Source organism: Leptonotus elevatus, chromosome 22 (genome assembly GCF_054856555.1).
Source record: "Leptonotus elevatus isolate MCC_2025b chromosome 22, RoL_Lele_1.0, whole genome shotgun sequence".
NCBI classification, from domain to species: domain Eukaryota; kingdom Metazoa; phylum Chordata; class Actinopteri; order Syngnathiformes; family Syngnathidae; genus Leptonotus; species Leptonotus elevatus.
Window position 1 is genome coordinate 6,023,119 of NC_141260.1, and position 23,482 is coordinate 6,046,600.

Sequence of the window (23,482 nt, forward strand, 5' to 3'; positions counted from 1 at the left end):
TGAACTCAGCAGCATCATACGGCAGTGGGGTAGTATCTATTTCTTCTTGAAGAGGGACAATGTACAGCACATTTTTCCCATTGTTCGAAGCAGTTTTGAGAGATTTGGCAGTGTATCTTTGTGAACCTTGAGCCACAGGATTTAATCTTCTTTGTCCCCCGCCTCCTTAAAAAGTAAGAAAAACAAACAAAGAAACTGTCATGTCTGGGAAGATCTGGTTTTGGTTGAGGGTCCCGATTGGTCCTGAGTGGGTTCCAGCCTTTCCGCGGGTTGACCAATCCGGGCCCTCGGCCACTTGTGCCTGGCCCCAGGTGTGGCGAGTTACCCAATTAGTGTGGGTGTATTTAGTTCCCGGGTGGTGATCAGTCGGCGTGCGATCATTGCCGCTTGTCACGGTCACCACCGGAGTTCTGGCTGTCAGTTTGATTTTGTAACTTTTCAGTTTGTTGTTTAGTTAGCATTAACCAGTACCCTGGTTAGTGTTTTCTGAAAAATAAAGCACGCCAGTCTCGCTCCTGCTGTGGTTCTCCTGCCTCCCTGCATTTTGGGTCCTCCACTTCACACGCCGACAGACACCACACCGCCCCGTGACCACACCGTAACAGAAACTATACAAATTTGAAGGACTTTCATCAACAAACAAAATATACCACCATAACCTTTTCAGATATTCACAAAAAATATATATATTTGTGATATGCCGCAAACTATCGGTAGTTTGCAATTCCACTGATCACAAACAGTTGTGGCGATTACTTGACTACTTAGATCATGTTCAGAATAATAACGCATCACCAACTTGCTGCAGTTAAATAACCATCATTACTTTACAGCTTCAATTCGTTGGTGTATGCACATAATTATAATAAAGACAATTACTATGATGGTTAAATTTGCAGCTTGTAACAGCATTCCAGACATTAATAAATAAAATGTTACACTCACAATTAATTCAACTACGCAAAGTTGCAATAATACTAGGAAACCATTCTGTGGCATTAGTAGGCATAATTTAGAAGTATTAAATTGATCAACAAAATTAAAAAAAGAGGTATGTACCTGAAAGGGGGGGATTTTCAAAGATTATGAGTTTCTGCTGAGGCCTTGTGACAAATATGTCATGTTTTGTAACTTTCAGTGTTTTCATTGACAATTGTGATGCTACGTCAAAATGGCAGTCATATACTGCATATGGTTTGGAGTCAGATTTATCCCACTGGGAGTGACCCAGTTCTGGCCTAAAAGCGTTAGAGGCAAATGTAAACAGCAAAGATTGCTGATTACAGTAATTTATTTGTTCTGGTTAATACAGTCATTCCAAAACACATTGTGTCACGTGAACATATTATATCATGTATTTACTGTGCATTTTCCTTGAACGCTTTGAGGTCGGAACTGACAATCTAAGTGGGATAAATCCGATTTTCCACTTTCCTCAAGTGCAGAAATTATCGTTGGTGAAATGAAGCTTTCCACTCGTTGAAAAGTATTAGACTTTGGATCGTCGTAATTTGATTTGTGAGGATTGTTTTGTTTTGAGAACGTGAAAAACTATAATTTTAACAATATGCCTGCTTTGTATGCTTGTCACGTTGTTGTCACGGTGTTACATTGTGGAAATATAAGAGATGCCAGAACTTCGGAATTGTCAATTTGAGTTCGTAAACGGAGAAAGTTGTGAGCAAGCATGTGTGTTCCTGTTTTGATGTTAACTACGGGCGTACAGTAGCTTTGTTTTAGCTGTTAAAAAACACGAGTTAACTGACTAATGTTTACATTACACGTGGCAGTGTGTTAGCGCACCAAACAGGACATCGTGTACCATTACATCAAACACACATGACAACCTGTGTGTGCTCAGGCTATCTTACTGACACGAATGTACCAATGGATTCAGGCATCATCCGCAACGTGCTTTTCTTTTTATATATCACATTTGATAATGCAATTAATTGTCCATGTAGTCATGATTAACCAACTTATCTTAATTTGCAACAACTGGCAGCGTTGAACCTGAACAAGTTAAACGAACAAAAGCCCATTAATGCATGTATATTGCTGCCCGATGCACACTTAAGTTAGTGTGGTTAATTTTGGCATCTGAGAATGGCAGTTCATTTTCATTATACACTGCCAGGTTTCACTAGACATCAATGAGAAAAGCTGTAAACAAGGCTTCAGATGAAGGGGACCAAATGCCTTATTTGGCAACCACAGCCTCGAAGTGTCACACTGTCGGATAATTTAGAGCTTGGTATAAAAAACAAAATTAAATCAAAGAAAATTGAAGTATGTATTGTTAGAGTTTACAATATTTGTATTCTACTCTTTGCGTGTTCAATTAACTGAATGGTGAGATTCTGTCCCTTTGCAAAGGTATTATAATTATCAGAAGCTTCTGATCACACAAATGAAGTCACCCAAGCAGTGTTCTGTTCAAAAGTGTGTGTCCCTCCTTCTCCTGCACATCATTATTTATTGAAAAGTGGGTGAATACGAAAAGTCTCCTCTCCCCTCCCATTCATAAAAAGGCAGAAGTTCCCAGGAATACAAATCAGATTAGACCTAAACAATAATAAGTCAGCCTGTCCTTGGACTCGACCGACTGAGACTGGTACAAACTCTACTCCCTCTTTCCCAGGCAAGAGAGACAGATAAGAATACAATAGACAATACTATTCATTGAGCTACACAGCTATAACTAAATCCAAAACGGCTAAAATATAAATTGAAACTGAAAAACAATGTTAATAATTCAACAGTATCCAATGAAGAACCATACCTGTAACTTTTTTAAGAAACCAGCCACCTTGTAAATCTCGCATCCTGGGATATTCTTCTTGGAGCAGTCTGCTTATCTGAAAGTAGTAAGCAAGTGCTGCTGACATAGTTAATTGTTATATGTATAAATTTTCATAAAACTTTGTTAGCTGCAAATGAAAATTAACAGTTTTGCGATATGGTGGAAAATTCAAATGACGGTATCGGGAGGGTAACCAAACAGACCGACCGACATCTTAAGATTATAATTCGTTGTCCGTTTGACAGAGGGAGTCAATGCGCACAAGGATCAGAATTAATTTATTTATTTGCAGTAATTGCGGAGCAGTTTTGCGTATCATGACTTCATTTGAGGAGCAAATTTCTTTTTTCCTCTCCTTTTTTTTTCTTTCTTTAAGGAGCGAATTTAGAATTTTGTGGAGCAATTTCTTTTTTCTTTTTGTACCCGGTTAATTCCAGGGACGCTTAGCCTGGCCGAGGGTCAAGAAAAGCCTGGCGGCTCGCCGCTCTATTAAAATGCTGGGGAAAACACTGGTTTCCATTTAGTCTTTTCACGATACCGAAATTTTGACTTTGATACTAAAACCTGCATAAAATACCTCAATGCCGGTACTGAAACGCTAGACAAAACTCTAAAACATCAGCAAAAGCAGCAAAATTAAAACTGGCTAAAGAACTTCAAATTATTTTTACTTATTATTAATTTGAAATATTGGGATGTATACATGTTAAATTTATGTACATACGGTATATATTTATGTTTATACTGTATGTGCTTTCACATTGCATTCTGTATTCTTGAAGTGCTATATTTGACTGCATTTGATGTCATCCGTTTTAAAAATTGGCAATAGTGGCACTCCAATAACTCAATGTAACGTTGCTTGATTGTTCGTGCATGTCTCGGCTCTTCTCCATTTCGCTCCTAATTAGTCGAATGCATCATCAAATACTACAAATTGGGAACAAAATAATTCAAACTCCACTTATTTTTAAGGGAAGTGTCAAAAATACGTCACAACCTGTGTCTGTTGCTCTGTCAGTCGTCTGAGCTTTTACTATGCATAAGTGTGATATCCTACTGTGTGCCTGTTCATTGAACGCACCGTGCCTAAGTCCACTGAAGGAATGATTGCTGCTTTTTCTTCTGCTTCTTCACGAAAAACATTTGCTCTTGTCACAAAACCTTTCTAAAACTGAAAATTGAAAACCACACGTGTTCTTCGTGTGCTGATTGAAAACATGCGTAGGCAATGCCAATGCTGTTGCATAGCTTACGTGGACGTCCAGCGAGCACTACACTTAATAAGCTTAATTAGCGCTTCATGCTTCTCCACGAGGAGTGCACGTCCAGCAAGCGCTTCAGTGCGTGAAGCTATCTTCCTGCGCCCTCTCGCACACACGCTAAAAGAGGCGTGTCGCTTACTTAAGGCGTTTTCCACATATCGGTAGATAGAAAACAAGAGTTGGCGGGTTGTCTCGTATTTTTTTTTTTAAGTACCGGTACTAAGAAAAAAATTATACCGAGCCGTTTTTGACACCAAAACATAAAGGTACGGTACTGGCACCGGTATCCCGTGCAACACTATTTTCATTACACTTTTGCGAAATACTTGTATTTAGACATGTCTCAAAAACCATGGGAAAGCAAATTTTTTGGGCCGATATTTGCATTTTTTTTAAATTACAGTGTTTCCATTAACAGTTTGCTTTTGCACAACTTGCATTTTGCGCAAATCTGAGGGTAATGGAAACACACATATACAGAAGGAAACAAAACATTAAAAAACAATACAATGGCAAGACTCAAGTGTAGAATTGTCTTTTAGGCTTACCTCTGCGTGATCGGCATTGTCACCCATATTTATGGTCCTCCTCCCAAGACCCGCTTCCAAGAGAAAAGTTTCCTCTTTTGGCGTTTTTTCCAGGTTTGTTGATAGCAGACAGAACTGCAGTTCTATCAACTTACACACAGAAACATTAGGAGGATTTGCCAAACTTCTTTTGCGCTTCTGACCTCGAGAAGCAAACACTGGGAAACATCTATGAAGCACAAAAAGTTTTTAATTAGTGAACATTAAATTGTCAAGGATCTAATATCTGTCAGTGACTCAAAGACAAATATATATTCTAAATATATTATATTTAATAAAAAAAATTAAATTCAATGGTACAAAGTTGTTGTTTTTTAAAGCTACATACCACATGAGTACTCTCATTCTAAAATCGTAATATCGTTAACCAATGTAATATGGGCTTCCATTTTTCAAAAACAAGCTAGCACATTGTAATGGCCACTTACCTCTGCATCTCTTGCTGCACTGTGCCTGGTCTGGCTATGACACTGCTGGTAGGCCTCATAGCTGCTGGTTGAACAGTGTGCTGGGATGTAGGTTGAGCAACAGGTGAAGAACTTGTGGTGCTTCCAAGCTGATGACTTAAGCAGTCAAGCAGCACACGGACTGCTGATTCCACATTTAGTGTATTCTGAAAATATAGAGGTATGTGAAGGCTGCATACAGCAATTAGAGACAGCTGGAACATGAGATTTTTGAGTGACTAAATGGATGTGTTGTCACATGTGCTGAACAGCTGAAAAATGAAAATATACATTAATTAAATAATTGTTTAATGGATCAAATACAAGACATTCCCAAAAAAGAGGGGGAAACAACCAACTACAGCACTACAAATCACACAAAAGGGCTCATCTCGATTGTCTTAATTGAAACATACAACTACGAGCTCCAAGTTGTCCTTCAAATCTTTGGAAGCAACTCAAAAGATTTTCTTATGCAGCCGTTTTAAGGAGGGAGTAAATTGTTTTAAAGACACATCTTGGAACAAGGATGGACCACTGAAAAGATTTCATGGGTCAGCTTAAGTAACGGGTCAGCTTAAGTAACGGGTCCGCTGATAGATCCTCTAAGGAAGTCATATAGCTTCTTGATGTTGAGGTTTGAAAACCAGCTGGACTGTAAATGATCATAAACTAATATTGCATTGTTTATCATATTGGATAGTATATCATATTTCAGATTTAATATACAGTAAATATTTTGTTGCAGTATGTCTGTTCTTTTTTGTGAAGTGTTTGATACTAATATGACTTAATTATATGGGTCGAATCTATTTTTAAACCTCAATTTTTTTAATGGAAATATTCAACCAACGTCTTACTTTAGGGTTAGGGTTCATACGTTAAACATGTATGAATGTTATATTAATGGACATTAAGCCTTAATATTTTATTTCAATACTGTTCAAACATCAAACAGATTTCAACAGGTTGTTGTTAAATACAGTGGCTCACAGTTATGAACCTGAAGTTTAGTATTAGTAAATAAATAAATGTTCATACAAATCTTACAGTGTACACGTACAAGTTAACTGATGAGTATTTTCTAAATTTGAGTTAAAAACAAACACACGCAATAAACAATTTATAGATTCGTATCAGGATTAATTGGTATCGAATAGAATCGTGACCTATGAATCGTGGTACGGATCAAATCGCCACGTACTAGGCAATTCACACCCCTACTTAATTCTAAGAAAGTGATACCACCTACGCCTGAGGAATTTGTCAAATTACACAATCAAGGGATGACGTCTCATTTTCCTGAATTATTTACAAAAGGCCAGTTGTTGTTTTTTAAGGTTGGTTGGGTTATTCGAAATGCTCGTCCTGTTGAGTGTAACAGTAGTAGTAGTACGGCATCATAACTGATAAATTAATATTAAAAATGGAAACTCCCGTTAGTTGTTATGTAACTATTGTATGCATATATGCTATACATATAAACTTGCTACCGGTAACTCTCCTAAATTAAACTACATCAGGCTCACAACTTTGCGTTTAGACTACTGCATAACTATTACTTTGACAAGAACCGCACCAGGCCCATGGTGTGCGTGCTGAATACTGTATGCAAAATAGACCTGAAAAGAACTCAGACACTGAGTTGAAGCTACGAGAAGCTCAAGGGAGCGCTGGTGAACTATATGTCGACCACCCACTTAAAAAAAACACACCATTAATGTCAAGACAGTAGCGATATTCCGCTCACCTGCTGCTGCAGCGAAGAGCTGTTGCTCTGATCGGTCATTTTTCTAGAAGGCAAAACAAGATAAAGAACACTATGGAGTCAAATGTGTACATACATAACATCGATTGGGTGCATCTTCCCTCCAGTACCTGTCAATGGCGCATATGTGAGCTACATGAATTTGTTTGTTAGCCAGCTAACTAATACAAGAAATAACAATTTTAACCAACACAGGGGAGCAGCACACTGCACCATTCTTGGCATATAATGAAGTAGTTTAGTTGTTCATTGTTGTCATATAGCCACAATATTCCAAAGCATGAGATGCAATTAAGTCCGTGGCGCCAGAAATGACGATAATGACTAGACTGCTTTAGCATGAAATCAAATGCCAGCTAGCTAGAAAGCTAAATATGTGATGCTAATCATAAAAACAGGTTGGATGACCATCGTTTAAACAACAATATTTGAAAGAATGATGAAGTAACATAATACTTACCTTGTAATAGCAAAAACCAAAAGAGACTGAAGTATTCTTAATATGTATGTTGGTTGGCGACGATGTTTCCTGCTTGTATCCTTCCGCGAGTCCCGCCACCGTCGTTCGCTAAACCAATGAGGTTGCGCTCCAATCCGCTCAAATCCTTCTCACTTGATTGGTCAAAACAACCCTTCATTACACCAGAGCCCGCCCCCTTCTTTACGAGTACAAATCACGGCGCTCTACAAGTACAAATTAGTTTTGCTCCATTTGTAGCGCGACAAATGGAGCAAAACTCACGTCACTGAACAGCAGCAGAAAACCCACTTGTGACTCCTAGTGGCGACTTCTTTGACTACAAGTTGTCATTTCTACAGGTACAAATCACAACTTTTACAGATACAAATTTATAGTTTTTGTACAGGTACAAATACATTTTTGTACAGATACAAATCATGACTTTTACAGGTACAAATTTGTTTTTACAGATACAAATTTTTTTTTACAGGCACTTTTTTTTTACAGATACAAATCACAAATTTAGACTTTTTTCTACAGGTACAAATTTTTTGCACAAGTTAGTTTTGCACCATATTTACCTCCATATTTGAACGTTGTGTTATCCGGCTGCTGTTTTAACAAGATAGGTAAAGTTAAGTGCTAGACATGGTAGCCTACATGCTAACTACACCTGCTAGCGCTAGCTAGAGCTAGCAGATCTCACTTTAAGGTTTTAATGTGCAGTAAAAGAAAACAAAAACAAAGAAAAGTTTGAGTAGGCTCTAAATCTCAATTGTGTATATCCCTCGTTGCTACAATATACAGTAAGGTTTTTGTCTATTCTGTCGTCGTTGTGGTGGTGGTGGTGGGGGAGAGGAGATACAAATCACGACTTTTACAGATAAAAATTTAGACTTTTTTCTACAGGTACAAATTTTTTGCACAAGTTAGTTTTGCACCATATTTACCTCCATATTCAAACACATCAAATACGTTTCAATACATCGCCAGTATTAACGTGATGTAGTTTAGGATGGGGAAAACTTACAAAATCTCACTTATTTAGCATTATACATCAGACTAAAAATAATTGCCGTGCAACACTTAACTCAGACGAGATGAAATGGGACGAGACCGTCGTCGAGAACCTTCTAAAATAGTCTCATTCATGCGTCTTTAATTGGCCACAGCACAGACAAGCAGAAAACGACCAATCAGGGAAAAGAGATAGGACAACACGAACTCCAACTATCAGCAAGAGGGGTCCGTCGTCTAGAACCTTCCAAAATCAAGCGAATGTCATTGGCCACAGCACAGACAGGGAAAAAACGGACCAATCAGGGTTAGGATTAGAAAAAACCGCACGAGAGAAAACAACGCGAAGTCCCAACTATCACAAGATGGGTTGCAGCCGGAGGGTGAGGTTGGAGCGCGCTGCATCCGAGGAGACCAGTTTAAGGGGGCAACTGCGCTGCGTGCAGCTGCAAGGTTCAATAATGCGGATTGTGTCATACAACACTCGCGGGTTGCGAGTAGGACATACTGCTACATACAGGACAGGCTGTCTGGTGGTGGATGCACTGCTTGACCAATTGTATGTGTTTTTTGCACATCAACATAAAAAAATAAATACATATAAAAAGATAAAAATTGTAATTCAAACATCCACTTTTTTAACCACTAAAAAGAACCAACCATTGTCTAATTCATATCTTTGTTTTCAGTGTTAAGGGAGTGATACATTTTAATTATTATGCATTTAAAATAATGTGATGAATCTGTTATTTTAATTTCAGCAATTATCACCTGTCTAAATTATTCAACACAGACAAATCTTTACAAGTGATGAAATGTTTCTACAAAATATTCAGTATTATTTATTTTATTTTTGGCTACATTGTACATGTCACTGATTTTTTTTTTTTTTTTTAAGTATATTGAACATAAAACAATCTAGTTAAATGAACCTTCCAATTTGAATTTGTTGATTTACACCATTAACCAAATTTTATTAACATCTTACAAATTCCTTTTATATGTCTATGTGTGCCCTGAGGAAACTGTGGAGACAACATGCGCACAGTCACTGTTTGTGCATCTTGAAGAACTCATCAATATTATAAAAGAAAACATTTATTTTAGCAAAGGAAATGGACAATTTTTAGTATTAAATAATAAACCATAATCAGCAAAAAAACACAGTAATAGTCACGCTACAAATTTGGAAAATAATCAAATAAAAACATTTTGTGACTGAAAAGTCCTGGCTGTACCTAATCAATTGGCCAAGATGGCCGCCGCCCCGGGTGGGCAGAGGGGAGAGAATCCTTGGTGTACCTAATTAATTGGCCAAGATGGCCGCCGCCCTGGGTGGGCGGAGTGGCGAGAATCCAGGGTGTACCTAATTAATTGACCAGAATCCTGGGTGTACCTAATCAATTGGCCAAGATAGTAGTAGTAGTAATAGTATTTGCAATAGTAGTAGTCGTAGATAGGCCAAGCCTTGAGTACACCAAGAAAAAAAGGGGCTGAGTTGAGCTCAACAGTGAGAGATGATTGGCTGAGGCAGTTGCTATGCAAAAACGACAGATCATTCACGCACACACATTTGATTTTAACTTGTTGCGAGACGTCACGCACCCACATTCCATTGATTTTGTATAGGATACGCTCACCTCAAACAAAAGCCTCTCACGACCTAACGGTTGAAGATGCAGATTCCAGAAATGGCTCGTTAGAACGGCAAGGGTTTGGGGAACGCGAGCATGTTCTCAGTTTTTTAATCGGATGAAAAATGACCAACTTAGGAGCAGGTTGAAAACTTATGATTGATCGAAAATAAAGAGGGAAAAACGGCGAAAATAACATTGAAAAGAGATCGAAATAGTCCGACTTCTCCTCGCTTAAAGTGAAAATAAAGGTACTAAATGACACCTTAGCCAAATAAAACTTAGTTTTTCAGAAAGCAGAGGCTTGTGGCTACAAAATGTGCCAATTTGATGTCTAGTGAGCAAAGATTGTGGCCATGGTGATGAGTTGAAGTGAAACTTTTGGAAATAGATTTTTTGGTTCCCGTCACTGAAGCCTTAATTAGTCACACTCTAAATAGGCGACTTTCACCCCTTTGCTCGCTGTCTTTGAACCCGCACAGGGGGGAGAGCTTTCATTCCTTAATTTTTTTTTTGACACTGAGCTAAAGATGACAAAAATTCCAACAAAATGAGCTAATTTTCACATCGGTCGGTTAACGTATGCGCGCGCAGCGTGTCTTGGAAAAAGGTGTTTGATTGGAGTTGATCTCTTTCGGTTTCCCATTCATTCGTATGGGACTTTATTTGGGAGTTTTTTGGGAATAGCGTCGCCATGGTAACTGGGAATTCCCTTGCGGAAAAATCGGTGGAAGATTAAAAAATATAATAAAAAGAAGAAGAAGAATAATACTAGAAAAATTTCCGCGGAAATTTTGAATGGGCCTGCTGACTCTTGCAAGGTGGAAAGATGCATGCTCTGAACTGTTTGCCAAATGTTGGTGTACTTTACCTCTCAATTTGTGTCAGCAGGAATAGAGTTCAGGACAATTTGTAATAACTGCAGTTATTACATGTGTAATGGCTTCCCTTATGTCTTGATTGACATTTTAGTCATATCAAAAGGGAATCAGTTTAATTTCTTGCTTATAGTGTAAGTGATTAAAATATAAAATGCAATATACTGTATCATGGAGCAAATACAGTATGAATGCAGTGTTTAAATTTGACATTGCATATTAAAAGGCATGTTGGTGCTGATCAATATTGCAGGAATATTACTCCAAAGTACATGTAAAACGGCTCTTAAAAGAGCCGTTTTGGGTCTTTGTTACACAGCATCTTCATCTTTTCCTGAGCACACAAAGGAACAAGTTGTTAGAAAATAGGCAGCAAAACTGAACAGTTAAAACTTAATCTAAATACTCATCCAATACACATGTGACGGTTTTTCAGTGAGGAATCCTGTAGAATAAATCATTTTGGTCTACGTTTGCGGGATCCCTTTTTTCATCTTTTCTCTCCACCAGTTGTACCGGACATAACAACCTTGATATCCTTGGCCATGTCAAGTAGCACCCCTTGCTGCGCTCCATCCACCTGTATTGCATGTGAAAATGAAAAATGAGTGTTCAATGTTTGCCTAGATCAATTCAGTAATCAATCATCACTTACCATCGCAGTTCATCCCTTACCATCGCAGTACCTCACTGACACCAACACTTTTCATTGTGTTATAGTCACAATCACAATAAGGACAAACAAAACATTCAAGTCCAAATGCACGATGTCCTGCTAACAGAAAAGCACACTGATTAAAAGTACCGTCATACAACACTGCTCAAAATAAGGGAGCGCTTAAATGACATATCCCATGTCTTAAATTCAATTTAAAGCTCAATACGTTTAGAACTAACTAAATTATAAATATGTCTACAAAAAAAATGATTGGCCGCTCTGATTTTGAGTGTAGTTCTGTTATGACACCAATTTTGAACGAGCAAAGGATTTAACTTTTCAGCCTTTACAATTTAAAGTACAGTATCCCCCTCTTTTGAGCAGTGGTATGAAAGGCTCAATAACATTTGCAAAGGCGCACTTGTGAAAATGGTGCCCTTGCGATCGACAATGAGCTGACACAAGAAGTTAACACACAGTAGACCGGACTGTGGTAACTGTAATAAGTGTGCAGAACGCCTGATTGAACACAACAATCTGGGCGAGATATGTAAATGTGATCAATCAGTGTCTGCTTTCCAGTTGTGGCCTGGGTGATCAGCTGTGAAAAGCCTCTGGACTGAAACAAGTCCAGAATGGATTTCTTTCCCTTTGAAAGCAAATCCTCATTAAAGTCTCCGCAAACAACAATAGGCTGGCAGTCCATCACGGCCAAGGCATCCAAGAGACTTCCAAGGTTTGGAAGAAAGGTGCCAAGACTCAGGTTGGGTGGCCTGTAGACCGTAGCTATCAAAGCCTGGACGGGAGCGTCAACCCTGATGACAGCAAATTCCAGGTCAACCACATTCTGAATAAACCGACGGGGCTCCGCTCGAAGACAATCGCGATAATAGACTGCGACTCCGCCACCCTCTTTTTGGGCCATGTCCAGTCTATTTGAATACGAAACTTGTCTGTTGCGCACAAAAGTGCTGCATCCCTCCAGTTGCAAGGGAGGGGGGAAGAAGGATCCAGACAAATGAGTTTCAGTGAGGCAAAGGACATCTGCCAGCCTCAACTCATGATGAGACTTTAAGTCGTCAATATGAGATGGAAGCCCCTCGGTGTTGTGATGAACAATGGTCAAGGTGGGAAAAGCAGTTTGCGGCATTTTGGAAAAGTACAACAATGGTCTTGTACTTTGGAAAGAAGCGCGCGTCATACTGTCCATTGCCGCCGTGATGTTGGGATTGGCATAGATTTTGGATTCGTCAAAGTCTATGACCCTCAATCCCTGAAGTGACGTCGTGCGGCTTAGGGCAACATAGGCCATTCCAGGTTCAAACACACGCTTAAGAGACACCACTGCAGAGGTCATCGTCATGCCTTGCACTTTGTGAGCCGTGCATCCAAAGGCAAGCTTCATTTCTGGCCCGCTTCGGGATTGTCTAGCCTCAGTCCGAGCAAGGTCACTTTCTCCGCCGACCCCTTTGGGGCGCTTTGAACAATGTTGCCTATTGTGCCAAAGGTCCCGTTCACCAATCCGTCCTCGACATCCAAATTCCGAAGAAGCATAACCCGTGCTCCTATACCAGCTTGAAGGGCATCCGGTAGATCCCTTCTCGACCCCATGATCACTTTGGTCACAGTGACCATCGCCCCCGACCGTGGGCTCTTCCTGTAGTCCTCTGCGGGAATATTGACCACAGTCAATTTGAGAGCAGCCACAGTTGCTGCATTGTGCCCATCAACCTCTTTATTGGTGGCAAAGATATGCAGAGTATCCGCAGGGAGGTCTCGCGCATCCGTGACAGCCGTGGTGAGTAACGCCCTGTCACCATCGCCAAGCGGATCAGCCTTCCCCTTCTCCCTGATCCTGTTCAAAAGCTCGGCAAAAGCGACGTCGTCTTTTTGCCGCATGATTTGTGTAAGCTTGACCATCTGAAAATCTGTCCAGAGGTCAAGAAGATCGTTGTCAGAAACGCAGAGGGGCTTGGACCTTCCGAGGGGTGGCAGTTGGTAGAAGTCCCCAACTGCAAGAACGGAGATGCCCCCAAATGGTCTCTGGTTGCCCTTGATTTGCTGAAATCTCCGGTGGACATAGGCAAAGAGTTCCTTGGAGACCATGGAGATCTCGTCGATGATCAAAATTTCCACGTTGCAAAGGGTTTCTCTCAATGCGTCCAACGTATTCCCCAGCGCCTGGTAAGGAGGCTTTGGAGTCCTGGGGAGTTTCAAGAGGGAATGAAGAGTTTTCCCTGAGATGTTGTAAGCCGCCGTGCCAGTAAACGACGTCAGCAGCACAGCAGGCTTGGCCATATCCGCTTCGTCGCGGAACCTGGGAAGCTGTCGGAGAATCTTACTGGCCTCCTGGTAAATGCACTTGATGACATGCGATTTACCACAGCCAGCTCCTCCGGAGATGAAATAAAAGAAGGGCTCGAGGAGACGATCCGAAACGCGTTTCAAACACCACTCGCGCACAGCGTAAAAGACGGACGCTTGCGTTTCATTGAGACTGCGGTACATGTTCCTCACAAACTCGGCGCTCAACTTTGGCGCCTCAAACGCCGGCAAGACCGCGCCGCTACCAGGAGCGTCCTGGTAGGCCGGAACCTCATCTTGCGGGTCTTCCTGTAACGGATTAGATTCGCGTTCGGCAACACACTCCAAACGCTCTGCTTCTACCTCCGGCGCAAAAGTGCTCCACGCGTTGAGAACCGCACGAAGCTCTTTCAATTTTTCAAAGGCATTGTCCACGGTCTTTCCCCGTCCTTCGTACCGCCCCCGATTGCGGTCGACGATAGCCCGCACCCGACCGAACTTTGAATCCCCGGCACCGTAGAACTCCTCGTACTTTGAGGTTTTCAGACCTGAGCTCGGCGTCGTCTCTGTGGGGGAGGTACAATTTAAGCTGGGTCCTGTAATACTTCTCAGCATACTTTTTGATCGAGAAGCGAGTGAATCTGATGACGGCATCTTTTCCAATCCGCTTCTGGATGAATCCCTTGCCGTGTGAGAGGGGAATGACATTCTTGCCCTCAGTCTGCTGACCGTAGACGACTCGGTATTCGGATGCGAATTCGGCGAGACACATCCGCTCAAACATTGCCGTTCTAGGTCTTGCCACATATTTGTCTGGCAGACCAGACATCCACACGTTGTCTGCGTCCGGATGCATGGTCTTCAGTCTACTCATGGGTAGACTCAATTTCACGCCATCCTCAGCAGTCTGGATGAAAACTACGCTGCGCGAGCACTTCTTCTGAGGGAGACTGCATGTCCGCGCCACCGCTTCTTGAGCGCTCACCTCTCTGTGCTTGGAATACGCCGCCATTATTTTCCTCATCTCGTCCTTTTTGTCGACAAGAGGCTTTGTCTTCAAGTCTTTGACGACAGACGTGAGGAACTCGGACATCTCGTGCTCCGGTTTGGAAATGTACGACATCATGTACATGAGACACGCGACGTCATCGAGCACGTACTGAATATCCATGTTGGCGTTCCATGCCCGCAGCAGATGTGGGTTGTAAGCATTGATCCAGCTTTCCGTTGGAGCACGCTTCAACATGACAACCATTCCGGAGGTCAGATTAGTGACGCTGTCCTTGTAGCTGTCCATTGTCAAATTGGCCTTTTTGAGAAGCTCCGGCAAGTCCTGCGGGACATCCGCGTCCATGAGGATCTCTCTGATGCGTTTGAGTTCTTCTTTAGCCTCCCTTTGTTTTTCGGTGAGGCGAGCCGATTTGGCCGCCTGCTTCCTATGCTGGCCTTCCACACTCTTGTCCGTTGGGACGTCTTCAGTCTCCGTCTGGAATGGCAACGTGATGGTGGTTTGGTCCGTCGGCAGTTTGGGGTACCCAAATCTGCAAGAAACGTTTCCTTTCCGACAAGACTTTGTGTGGTTTTTGCTGTGTGCCTGAACGCTGGTGACAATGTCGTGCAGTTCAGGGTCCTCAATCGGGTCTGGTATTTTGCAAGTGATGTACTTGTCGATGAAGTCAATGGCTTCTTGACAACATCTGGGGTCGGGTTCTTCGATGACTGGCGCACCCTTAATCCAGAGCAGCATGTGAGCGTGCGGACTTCCCCTGGCTTGAAATTCTACACGATAGAAGTGGTCTTCTACCGGACCGAGGGGCTGTGCAGGAGACAGGATGAATGCCATAAGAGCATCCATCCTTTTCTCAAAAAGGCGCATCACTGTGACGGGATTGCTGCGAAGAACATCGCATTTGGCATTCCAGTCGAGATGGGAAAAGTCCCCTTGTTCGCCTTGCTGTGCTTTGACTATTTCGATTACTTCGGGCCATCTCATTTCCGCAGCAGAAAAGGTAAGGAAGAATGTGGGCTTGCCCAACTGCCTGGTCATTGCATGGAGGTCCCTAAGGGCACCCTCCCAAAAAGCCGGCGTGCCTCTCAAGGGCTGCATGAAGCGCATCGCATGCTTTGGATGAGCTTCTCCAGTTCGTCTTTGTCCTGAAGCATCCGGTTTGAAATCTTCTTCCCATCCCAAGTGAGGGCTGTCCCCTTGCGGGCCTGAATGGACATGCTGTTGGTGGCCAGATGCGTTTCTGTCACAAACTGCGCAAAGAAAAGGTAACTTTGATCTTTGGCAAATCGAGTGTCAACGGAGAATAACCTTGCATTGAAATACAAACTGGGTGACAGCTTAATTTCTCTCGCCTCATCGAGTGAATTCTGTCCTGTTGGGAACTGAACGGGAAAGGCCATGGCTTCGAGGTTTGGCACGGCAAAAAATCCCACCGGCTTGTTTCCTTGGGCAGGAGCGATGCTAAATATGCCGTCCCCATATGACAGCTTTTCCTGCGCGATGTCAGGAGGCTGCATACAGGTGTCGAGTGTCAAGCCCGGCCTGAGCTCCTCTTTGCTCTCTTGGGGAGTCTGTTGCTCTTTGTTTGCGGGGGTGTCGCTGCTCTCTGGCTGTGCATCGGCCTCAGGGATGTCCTCTTCTCCTACCCCCTCGTCGTCCTCTTCTTGGAGACTTTCAAACTGAGCGCTTTCATCTATCGATACAGTTTTGTATTCTGCATGAATGCGTTTCAGTGTCCTCAGCGCTGCCAAGACATTTGTCATGTTGACAGTGTAAAAATGCTGGTAACCTTTGTACACAATGCGGCGCTTCAGCTTCACCTGGAGAAGCTGGGCCTCACTGCGCGGCCTTGGGAGGGAGTTCACTACGGCTTCCATCTCTGATGGAACGCACACCACAGAACCGTGTACGGCCCTTTGCCGTCCTTTGGGCAACGCAACAATCTTTGCAAAAGGGATGATTTTTGCAATTAGCTGTCGTTCAAGTACATTTAATTCCGACAGCTCTTCGGGAATGGGCGCCAGTGCCAAGTTATTTGCCACCGCCTGGGGTGGCATGCCACCTCTGAACAGATGGTTGTCACAGGTATGACAAATCCACTCCTGCACCCGTTCTTGAGGAACGGTACATGGGGCGGGGCAACTACAAGTGTGAACAAACTGGCCTGTCAAGCACGCAAGCGCCACATCAACATTTTTGGTGTATCTGGCTCGTTTGCAACGCTTTACTTGATTGGGGAAAAGCGCACGGTGGCACACTGTGCAGATATACGTCGGCCCATGCCGAACCCTGTCCCGGAAAGAAGCGATGGTGGCTTCCATTTCTGGATCTACGAGTGCCTGCTTCAATTCCACAGAGACGTCTACTACACCATTTGCCTGATCCTGCTCAATTTCCTGACACTGGGGAATGACGCGACTATATTTATTTTTGATTTTCACAGAACAATTTAACTTGTGGCGAATACGTTGCAGCGCGTTTGAATCACGCCTGCCCTTTTTGTTTTGTAAACAGCGCCTAATATGAGAAAGCCTGAAAGCCGAATCTTTTTGGTACCTCTCTCGCACGTAATTTCTCTTTTTACTTTGAAAATATATATCCTTTCTGTACCTCTCTCGCAAGTTATGTTTTCGTTTACCATGAAAAGAGAGGTCTTTTTCGTACCTCTCTCGCAAGTATCGTTTTTGTTTACTTTGAAAAGAAAGGTCATTTCTGTACCTCTCTCGCAAGTATTGTTTTTGTTTACTTTGAAAAGAAAGGTCTTCCCTGTACCTCTCTCGCAAGTAATGTTTTTGTTTACTTTTAAAAGAAAGGTCATTTCTGTATTTTTCTCTTATGTACCTTTTCATCAATATCTTCCGCTTTTGCTGAAAAGCAAGATCGTGTTGGTATTTATCAATCAGATATTGCTGCCGTTTTGCCTTAAAAGCAGAATCACTGTTGTATCTATTCTTCTGATAGAGCTTCTTTTTTTCCTTAAAGCACAGATCACTGTGATATTTAGAATTAGATGACAGTTGTCGTTGGCACTTACGAATGTGTTGACGTTTCCTATATAAATGTTTTGCACGCTGACTTTTACTCAATTTGGAAACATCTATATTAACATGCAGCAGTTTGAGTCCTTGCTGAGGTTCCGGAATATTTTGACTGTAATTAATTTGACTTGCGTGGCTATTTGGTACAACATGTACCGCACTATGTAGCTCTTGATTTGGTACAATACCGACCACTATTTGTATCGCTTTAGTTGGGAAATCACCTAATTCAATTAGTAGCTCTTCCTTTGCCTTTGATATGGTTGTAGTAGAATCCCGATGCGTGTTAATGGAACTGCCGTCAATATGAAAAGAGACTGGCACAAACTCATATGTTGCAAACCGGCTATTTCCTTCAAAAAGCTGACGCAAATGCTCAACCAAGCCACACAAGTGAGAAAAAGTCAACATAATTGCAGTTCCGTTTGGGTGTGGCAAGCCCACTTCAGATCTGGAATGTGAATCAAATAACCCAAAGTATCCTGATCTGTCACGGAATACTGCAAAACACTCTGGATTCACAATCAAGAAAGCATGAGTGACATTTTGTGACAAGCACTCAAGCTGAGCTCCAAGAGACAATCCCAAGTCTCTTTGGGAATGACCGTCATCTATGACATAACCAACGCTGAGCTCATGCATCTGTACATTATAGACATTGGTGTCCGTCATGACTTGTTTTGGCATCTCCTCGACAGTCAAGTGATCATTCCCAAAGTTATGGTCCAAAATCAATTGCTGTTTAGCACCCACGTAAAGAGAGTCCCCGTGTTCAAGCACTCTGTCAAGTTCAAGCGAATTAAACTGCAACCCCTCAGCATGGAAGGCCAAGAAAGTGAGAGCCATACAAGTACACTGGTGGTTGCGAGAAAAACTTGAGTACCTTTCATCCATCTGTGAATGTGTGGCCCTCACGGATAGCGTGCGTTGAGGAAATCCCACAGCAGGATCCTGAAATGATTGAAACCATTTTAATTATCTTAAATTCTAACTAATATAATTTTAAACATTTCATATGTTCATGGTTAATGTTGTGAGTATAAAAAAATTACCTCAGTCCCAGGACGACAGGGAGATGATGGTCTGGAAGTGACCTCTGCAGGGGCTGGCCTTTCCTCTGGCTGAAACGACAAGCAAACAATAATTCTTTAACACACAGCACTTGTGTGAAGAGTCACTAATTTCTGTTTGTGATTTTAAGTAAGACTTCTCAGGGCTGATAAGAATGCAATGCAAACCTGGTGCTCTCTCCGTGTGCTCTTATGGGCTGGCCGCTGTCGTCTGTGCCCTGCGGTGGATGCCTAACAAGAAAGAGCAAAAACAAATAAATAAATATATATGTATATATATATATTTTTTTTTTTTTGCTTTTACTGCGAAGCATTGTTACTACAAGAATGGACAATTACCTATACTTTTTTTTTGTCATAAAGATAGATATGTAAACATAACGGGCAAACAAAAAAGGAAAACTGAAATACCTTCTTGTCCTTTGGAACCACTGGGCAGTCCTCAGGGCTGGAAAGATGAGCTGGAGACAGCTTGTCCATCGCCTCCAACATGGGTGGGCTGAACCAGAGAGGGTTCAATGGGACGTTGCACTGTAAAATAACAAAACAAACAAAGAAATAGAGAAATTGAAATTTAACATGTGCCAAGCTAAAAGGCTGAATGAATCCATGATCACCATCACAAACCTGGAGAGTGCCCATCCACCCAGTGGGCCCACAGGTGACCTCAGAGTCCACAACCGAGCTGCTCTGAAATGACTAGTGACATTATTGCAACACACACATTCATAAAATTTAAGGTTTTCAAAAACATGTTAGATGGTTTTCAAAAACATGTTAGGAGGTTCTCAAAAACATGTTAGGCTTGCGTTTACCTCCTTGGCCTTCCCGACGAGTGTCCAGTCAAAAGGGTTGGAAGGCTGAGGCGCAGTGACCTCACCCTTAACAACCACTTTTGGTCTGAACACTCGAGCTGGTGGCGAACGCTGAGGAGCAGCCGGTGCAGGTGGTGCAGTCCTCTCCATCCGCAGGTTGACGGCAGCCCACAGCAACCGCGCAAGCACCGACATCCCATCGCTGTCACTGAGGTGTACCTTCCAGACATGATCAGAAAAAATATTATACATCTACAAACATACTTTTGATAGGAGGAGCACTAATAAAATGTTTGTTTGTTTTTTGCAGCAACTAATGTACTTACCCCGTCTCTACACCACAAGTGAAGATGTGACAGCGGGAAGTGGCCAGCAACAGATAGGTAGCGAATACCTACAGTATCAAAGGAAAAAACATTATTAGCTCAAGAGTCCCCCACACCCCCCCCCTGCTGAGACACCAATGAAATCAGATCAGGAGGTGACTTAAAGAAAAGTAGAACTTTGTGTGTGAAAACAATTTTCAACATGGAACGTACCCATAAGTGCTGCCACCCGGTTGTACTCCTGGCGAAGAAGGTCCTGCTGGTCCAGCTCGACGTTCAGACGAGGGGGGAAGTCCAGCACAACGACCTGCACAAAGTTTAAAACTGTAAAATATACATCTGGAGCAAGATGAACTTTCATTCATATTCCATCCTTCAATATTCATTAACTGTTTAACTACGGGAAAAGGCTGAAATGTATTTTAAACAGAACATATTTGACATATGCAAGTACATACTTGAAATTTAAATGTATGATCTATATGAAGGAAATGTGTGAACTTACGTTGGGCCAGCGGCTGCAGACGGTGTGCAAGAGCTGGCCAAAGTCAGCCGCTGCCTCAGCGATGGGGCGGCCCAAGTTGTTGCTGGGAGCCAAAATGCAGACCACCTCGGGTGACCGAGGCAGAACAGCATTCAGCACCTCAGCACGCAACTCGGAGGCCCTGGCACCCGGGGTGGACATCACGGCAAACGAGAAACGTCCCTCCGGCATCTTCACAACCCCATCGGCAATGGCTCGCAGGTGGGAGTCACCAACAACCAGGACAAACTATTACAAAAGAAAAAAAAAAGTAGTAATTGAAAAAAGGAAAGAGGTAATTTAAAAAAATAGACACAAATGAAGGTTGTTAATTTGTTATAAAGGCAGAGTTGATTATAAAACATACCGTGTTGTCCTGGTTCAGTGCTGGAATGACCAGTTTGTGCCTCCGCCCAGTCACAGCTGAAACTGGCCATTCCCGAACTCTGTGGCGCCAGCCAGTGCCTCTGCCTAAAATGATGCACACACAGAATACCATGTCAAGTCTCAACTTCAATTGCTGACAATGCACAGTACAAGTACATGTTCCACTTTGAGTGTAAATGAACCTGCAAAATATTGGAATTGTTTAAAATAATCGATTGTAAAACTGCTGCAAAAGCAATTAAAATTATGACTGACCTGGTACCAGAGCCTTGGCACAAACAGGGGACACCTAAAACATAAAGCATAGACATTACACAATTGTAGGCATGTGCAGTCACCATAATGCAGAGTAAATAGCAAACATAGGTTAAATTAGTTTCAATTTAAATTGACCAGGTATTTTGTACATACAAGTGATGTTAATTCAGGCCAGGTTTATTCATGAAATTCTTAATCACAAAAGAGATTCAAGGACTTAACTGATACTTTTGTTTGTGTCTGAAATACAGTCACAATTGCTCAATTTTGCTAGAATTTTCTGATCAAATACATGAGCAGAAAGGCAGCAGATTGTACCAGATTAGATTATAGTATAAAGGAAGCATATAGAAATATGTTTTTGACAAAACAATGACATACACTGTTTAGATAGACATGAAGTCTAAAACAAAACATTAGATATTAAATATAACCGTCTTAGTTATTATTTACATCTGGTCTATGTAACTTAAAAGAAACCATGTGAAATATCTGTCTATCTATCCGGGCTCGGCATCTCACAAATTTGTGATCAATGTTAGTGAGTTCATTTTTGACATCAGTAAAATTTTTGAAATCTTGTAGAAAACAGACTTCATCACAATTAAATTCAGAATTAGTTTGACATGAATAAAGCAATGCACAAATATCGCTCAGTCATACACTCTATATTTGTCAAACTATGCCCTGGTGAAGACAATCTTGTGTTGAAACATGTTGGTAGTCCATTTTTAATAAAGGATTTTTTTACATTACTATTGAGTGTCTTGAATACACAGACTGCTTTTTACATTTTTCTGCTTGACTCTATATTTGTAGCCGGAAATAATGTGTATTGCACATTAACAAAGTTAATTGCAATTTGCCTGCTGTGGAACATACCTGGTGGGTAGCCACAGTAGAGGTATGCGGTGGGGAGCGGGCGTCCACAGTGGCGAGCCGACTGGCTGGAGCTGAAGTTCGGACTCTGGCCTTCTAAATACACATTGCAAATGTTTAGGATATTAAAAAAAAGTGTAATAGTAATAAAAAAATGATAAACTGTTGCTAAAATATGGCGTGAAACTCGTACCTTGTTCACTGGAGACTGCATCGTGGTCCCATCACTGGTGGCAGAGGGTGGGGACCGAGGCTGAAAACAAAATATACAGCACATTGAGGACCTAGCAGTGTGACTCAAAATAACTCAACACAGAATACACCACCGCCAAGTGCAGAATTGAATAGAGGCAAAGTACCTGCTGGGGTGCGATGTTTGGGCTCAGTTCCGGAGCAGCAAGGTCCAGCTTCTTCCATCGGCGCTTGGTTGCCTCGGAACGCTTCCCCTTCCGCGGCATGCTGCTACAGCAACCTTTACTGTAAGCAAAAAGAAAAGAAAAAAAACTTCCCAAGACAAAGTCAAAAGTAAACTGGCAGTAAAAAATAAAATAAATTTAAACACAACAAAATAGTAAAGTAATGATATTTGTAATGTGCTGTTGAGTGCAAGTTGAGCTGTATTTGCGTTCTAGACTCTGTGATGTAGATCTTATATATGTATTATGTTGTTTGAGGGCAAGATGGAAGCAGGTAGATGAGGTGGAAGTCCAAGGCGGTGCTGAAGGTTTGAAATCCAAGTATCACGGTCAACAGCTTTCCAATTCGCACAGTGCTCAGCGGATCGCTAAAAGATTCAAGATAAAATTTGTAGTTAATCTCAGATGTGTATGAAACATTAAAAATGTACATTGAGTCTAATGAGGCAGTGGTGTCATTGTAATAAAAATAAGAAACCGTCATCAATTGAAGTATAGTAACATCACACATTGTATAGTTCATTGATTATAAATAATGCAGAGCCTTGAATAAATCCTCAACAATAGAAAAAAATGGATCCACTATAGACTTCCTTGTTTACTTATTAACAAAGAAAACGGTATTGTAATAACATTGTTACTTTTTTTTTCTTTTAGATTAATTTCCATGAGGTGAAACGGTTTGGCAAAATGGATGGATATTCTGGATGGCCGTGAAAAAAACGATCGCTACAGAAACCAACGGTAATCTTTCAAGGGGGAAAATAAAGGCAGCTTTGACAATTTACAAATGTGTGCTGTAGTCAATCAATGAAGGTCATTTAACAGTGTAAAATACTTCCAAAATCCCTCATCGGCGCCGCTCCGCGACACGATCGAGCAGGACACGCCACTCAACAACCGACGCCCCCCTCCCCCACCCCCACCACGACGACGACAGA

The 23,482-nt window shown here is 41.8% G+C and overlaps 1 protein-coding gene and 1 long non-coding RNA gene across 2 annotated transcripts; both read right to left on the reverse strand.

Moving 5' to 3' along the window:
• Positions 1-19,852: 19,852 nt before the first annotated feature.
• LOC147155453 (uncharacterized) lies at positions 19,853-20,341 on the reverse strand. The gene is made up of 3 exons (XR_015092269.1): positions 20,292-20,341; positions 20,079-20,146; positions 19,853-19,971 (listed from the first exon to the last, which is right to left on the reverse strand). It is a non-coding gene; the product is annotated as an uncharacterized LOC147155453 (long non-coding RNA).
• A 215-nt stretch (positions 20,342-20,556) lies between these two features.
• On the reverse strand, positions 20,557-22,905 carry LOC147155454 (uncharacterized). The gene is made up of 6 exons (XM_086066706.1): positions 22,485-22,905; positions 22,319-22,378; positions 22,129-22,221; positions 21,244-21,277; positions 20,969-21,072; positions 20,557-20,850 (listed from the first exon to the last, which is right to left on the reverse strand). The coding sequence occupies exons 1-6, from the start codon at positions 22,581-22,583 to the stop codon at positions 20,557-20,559; spliced, it is 684 nt and encodes a 227-aa protein (XP_085922832.1). The 5' UTR covers positions 22,584-22,905.
• Between the last annotated feature and the right edge of the window lie 577 nt (positions 22,906-23,482).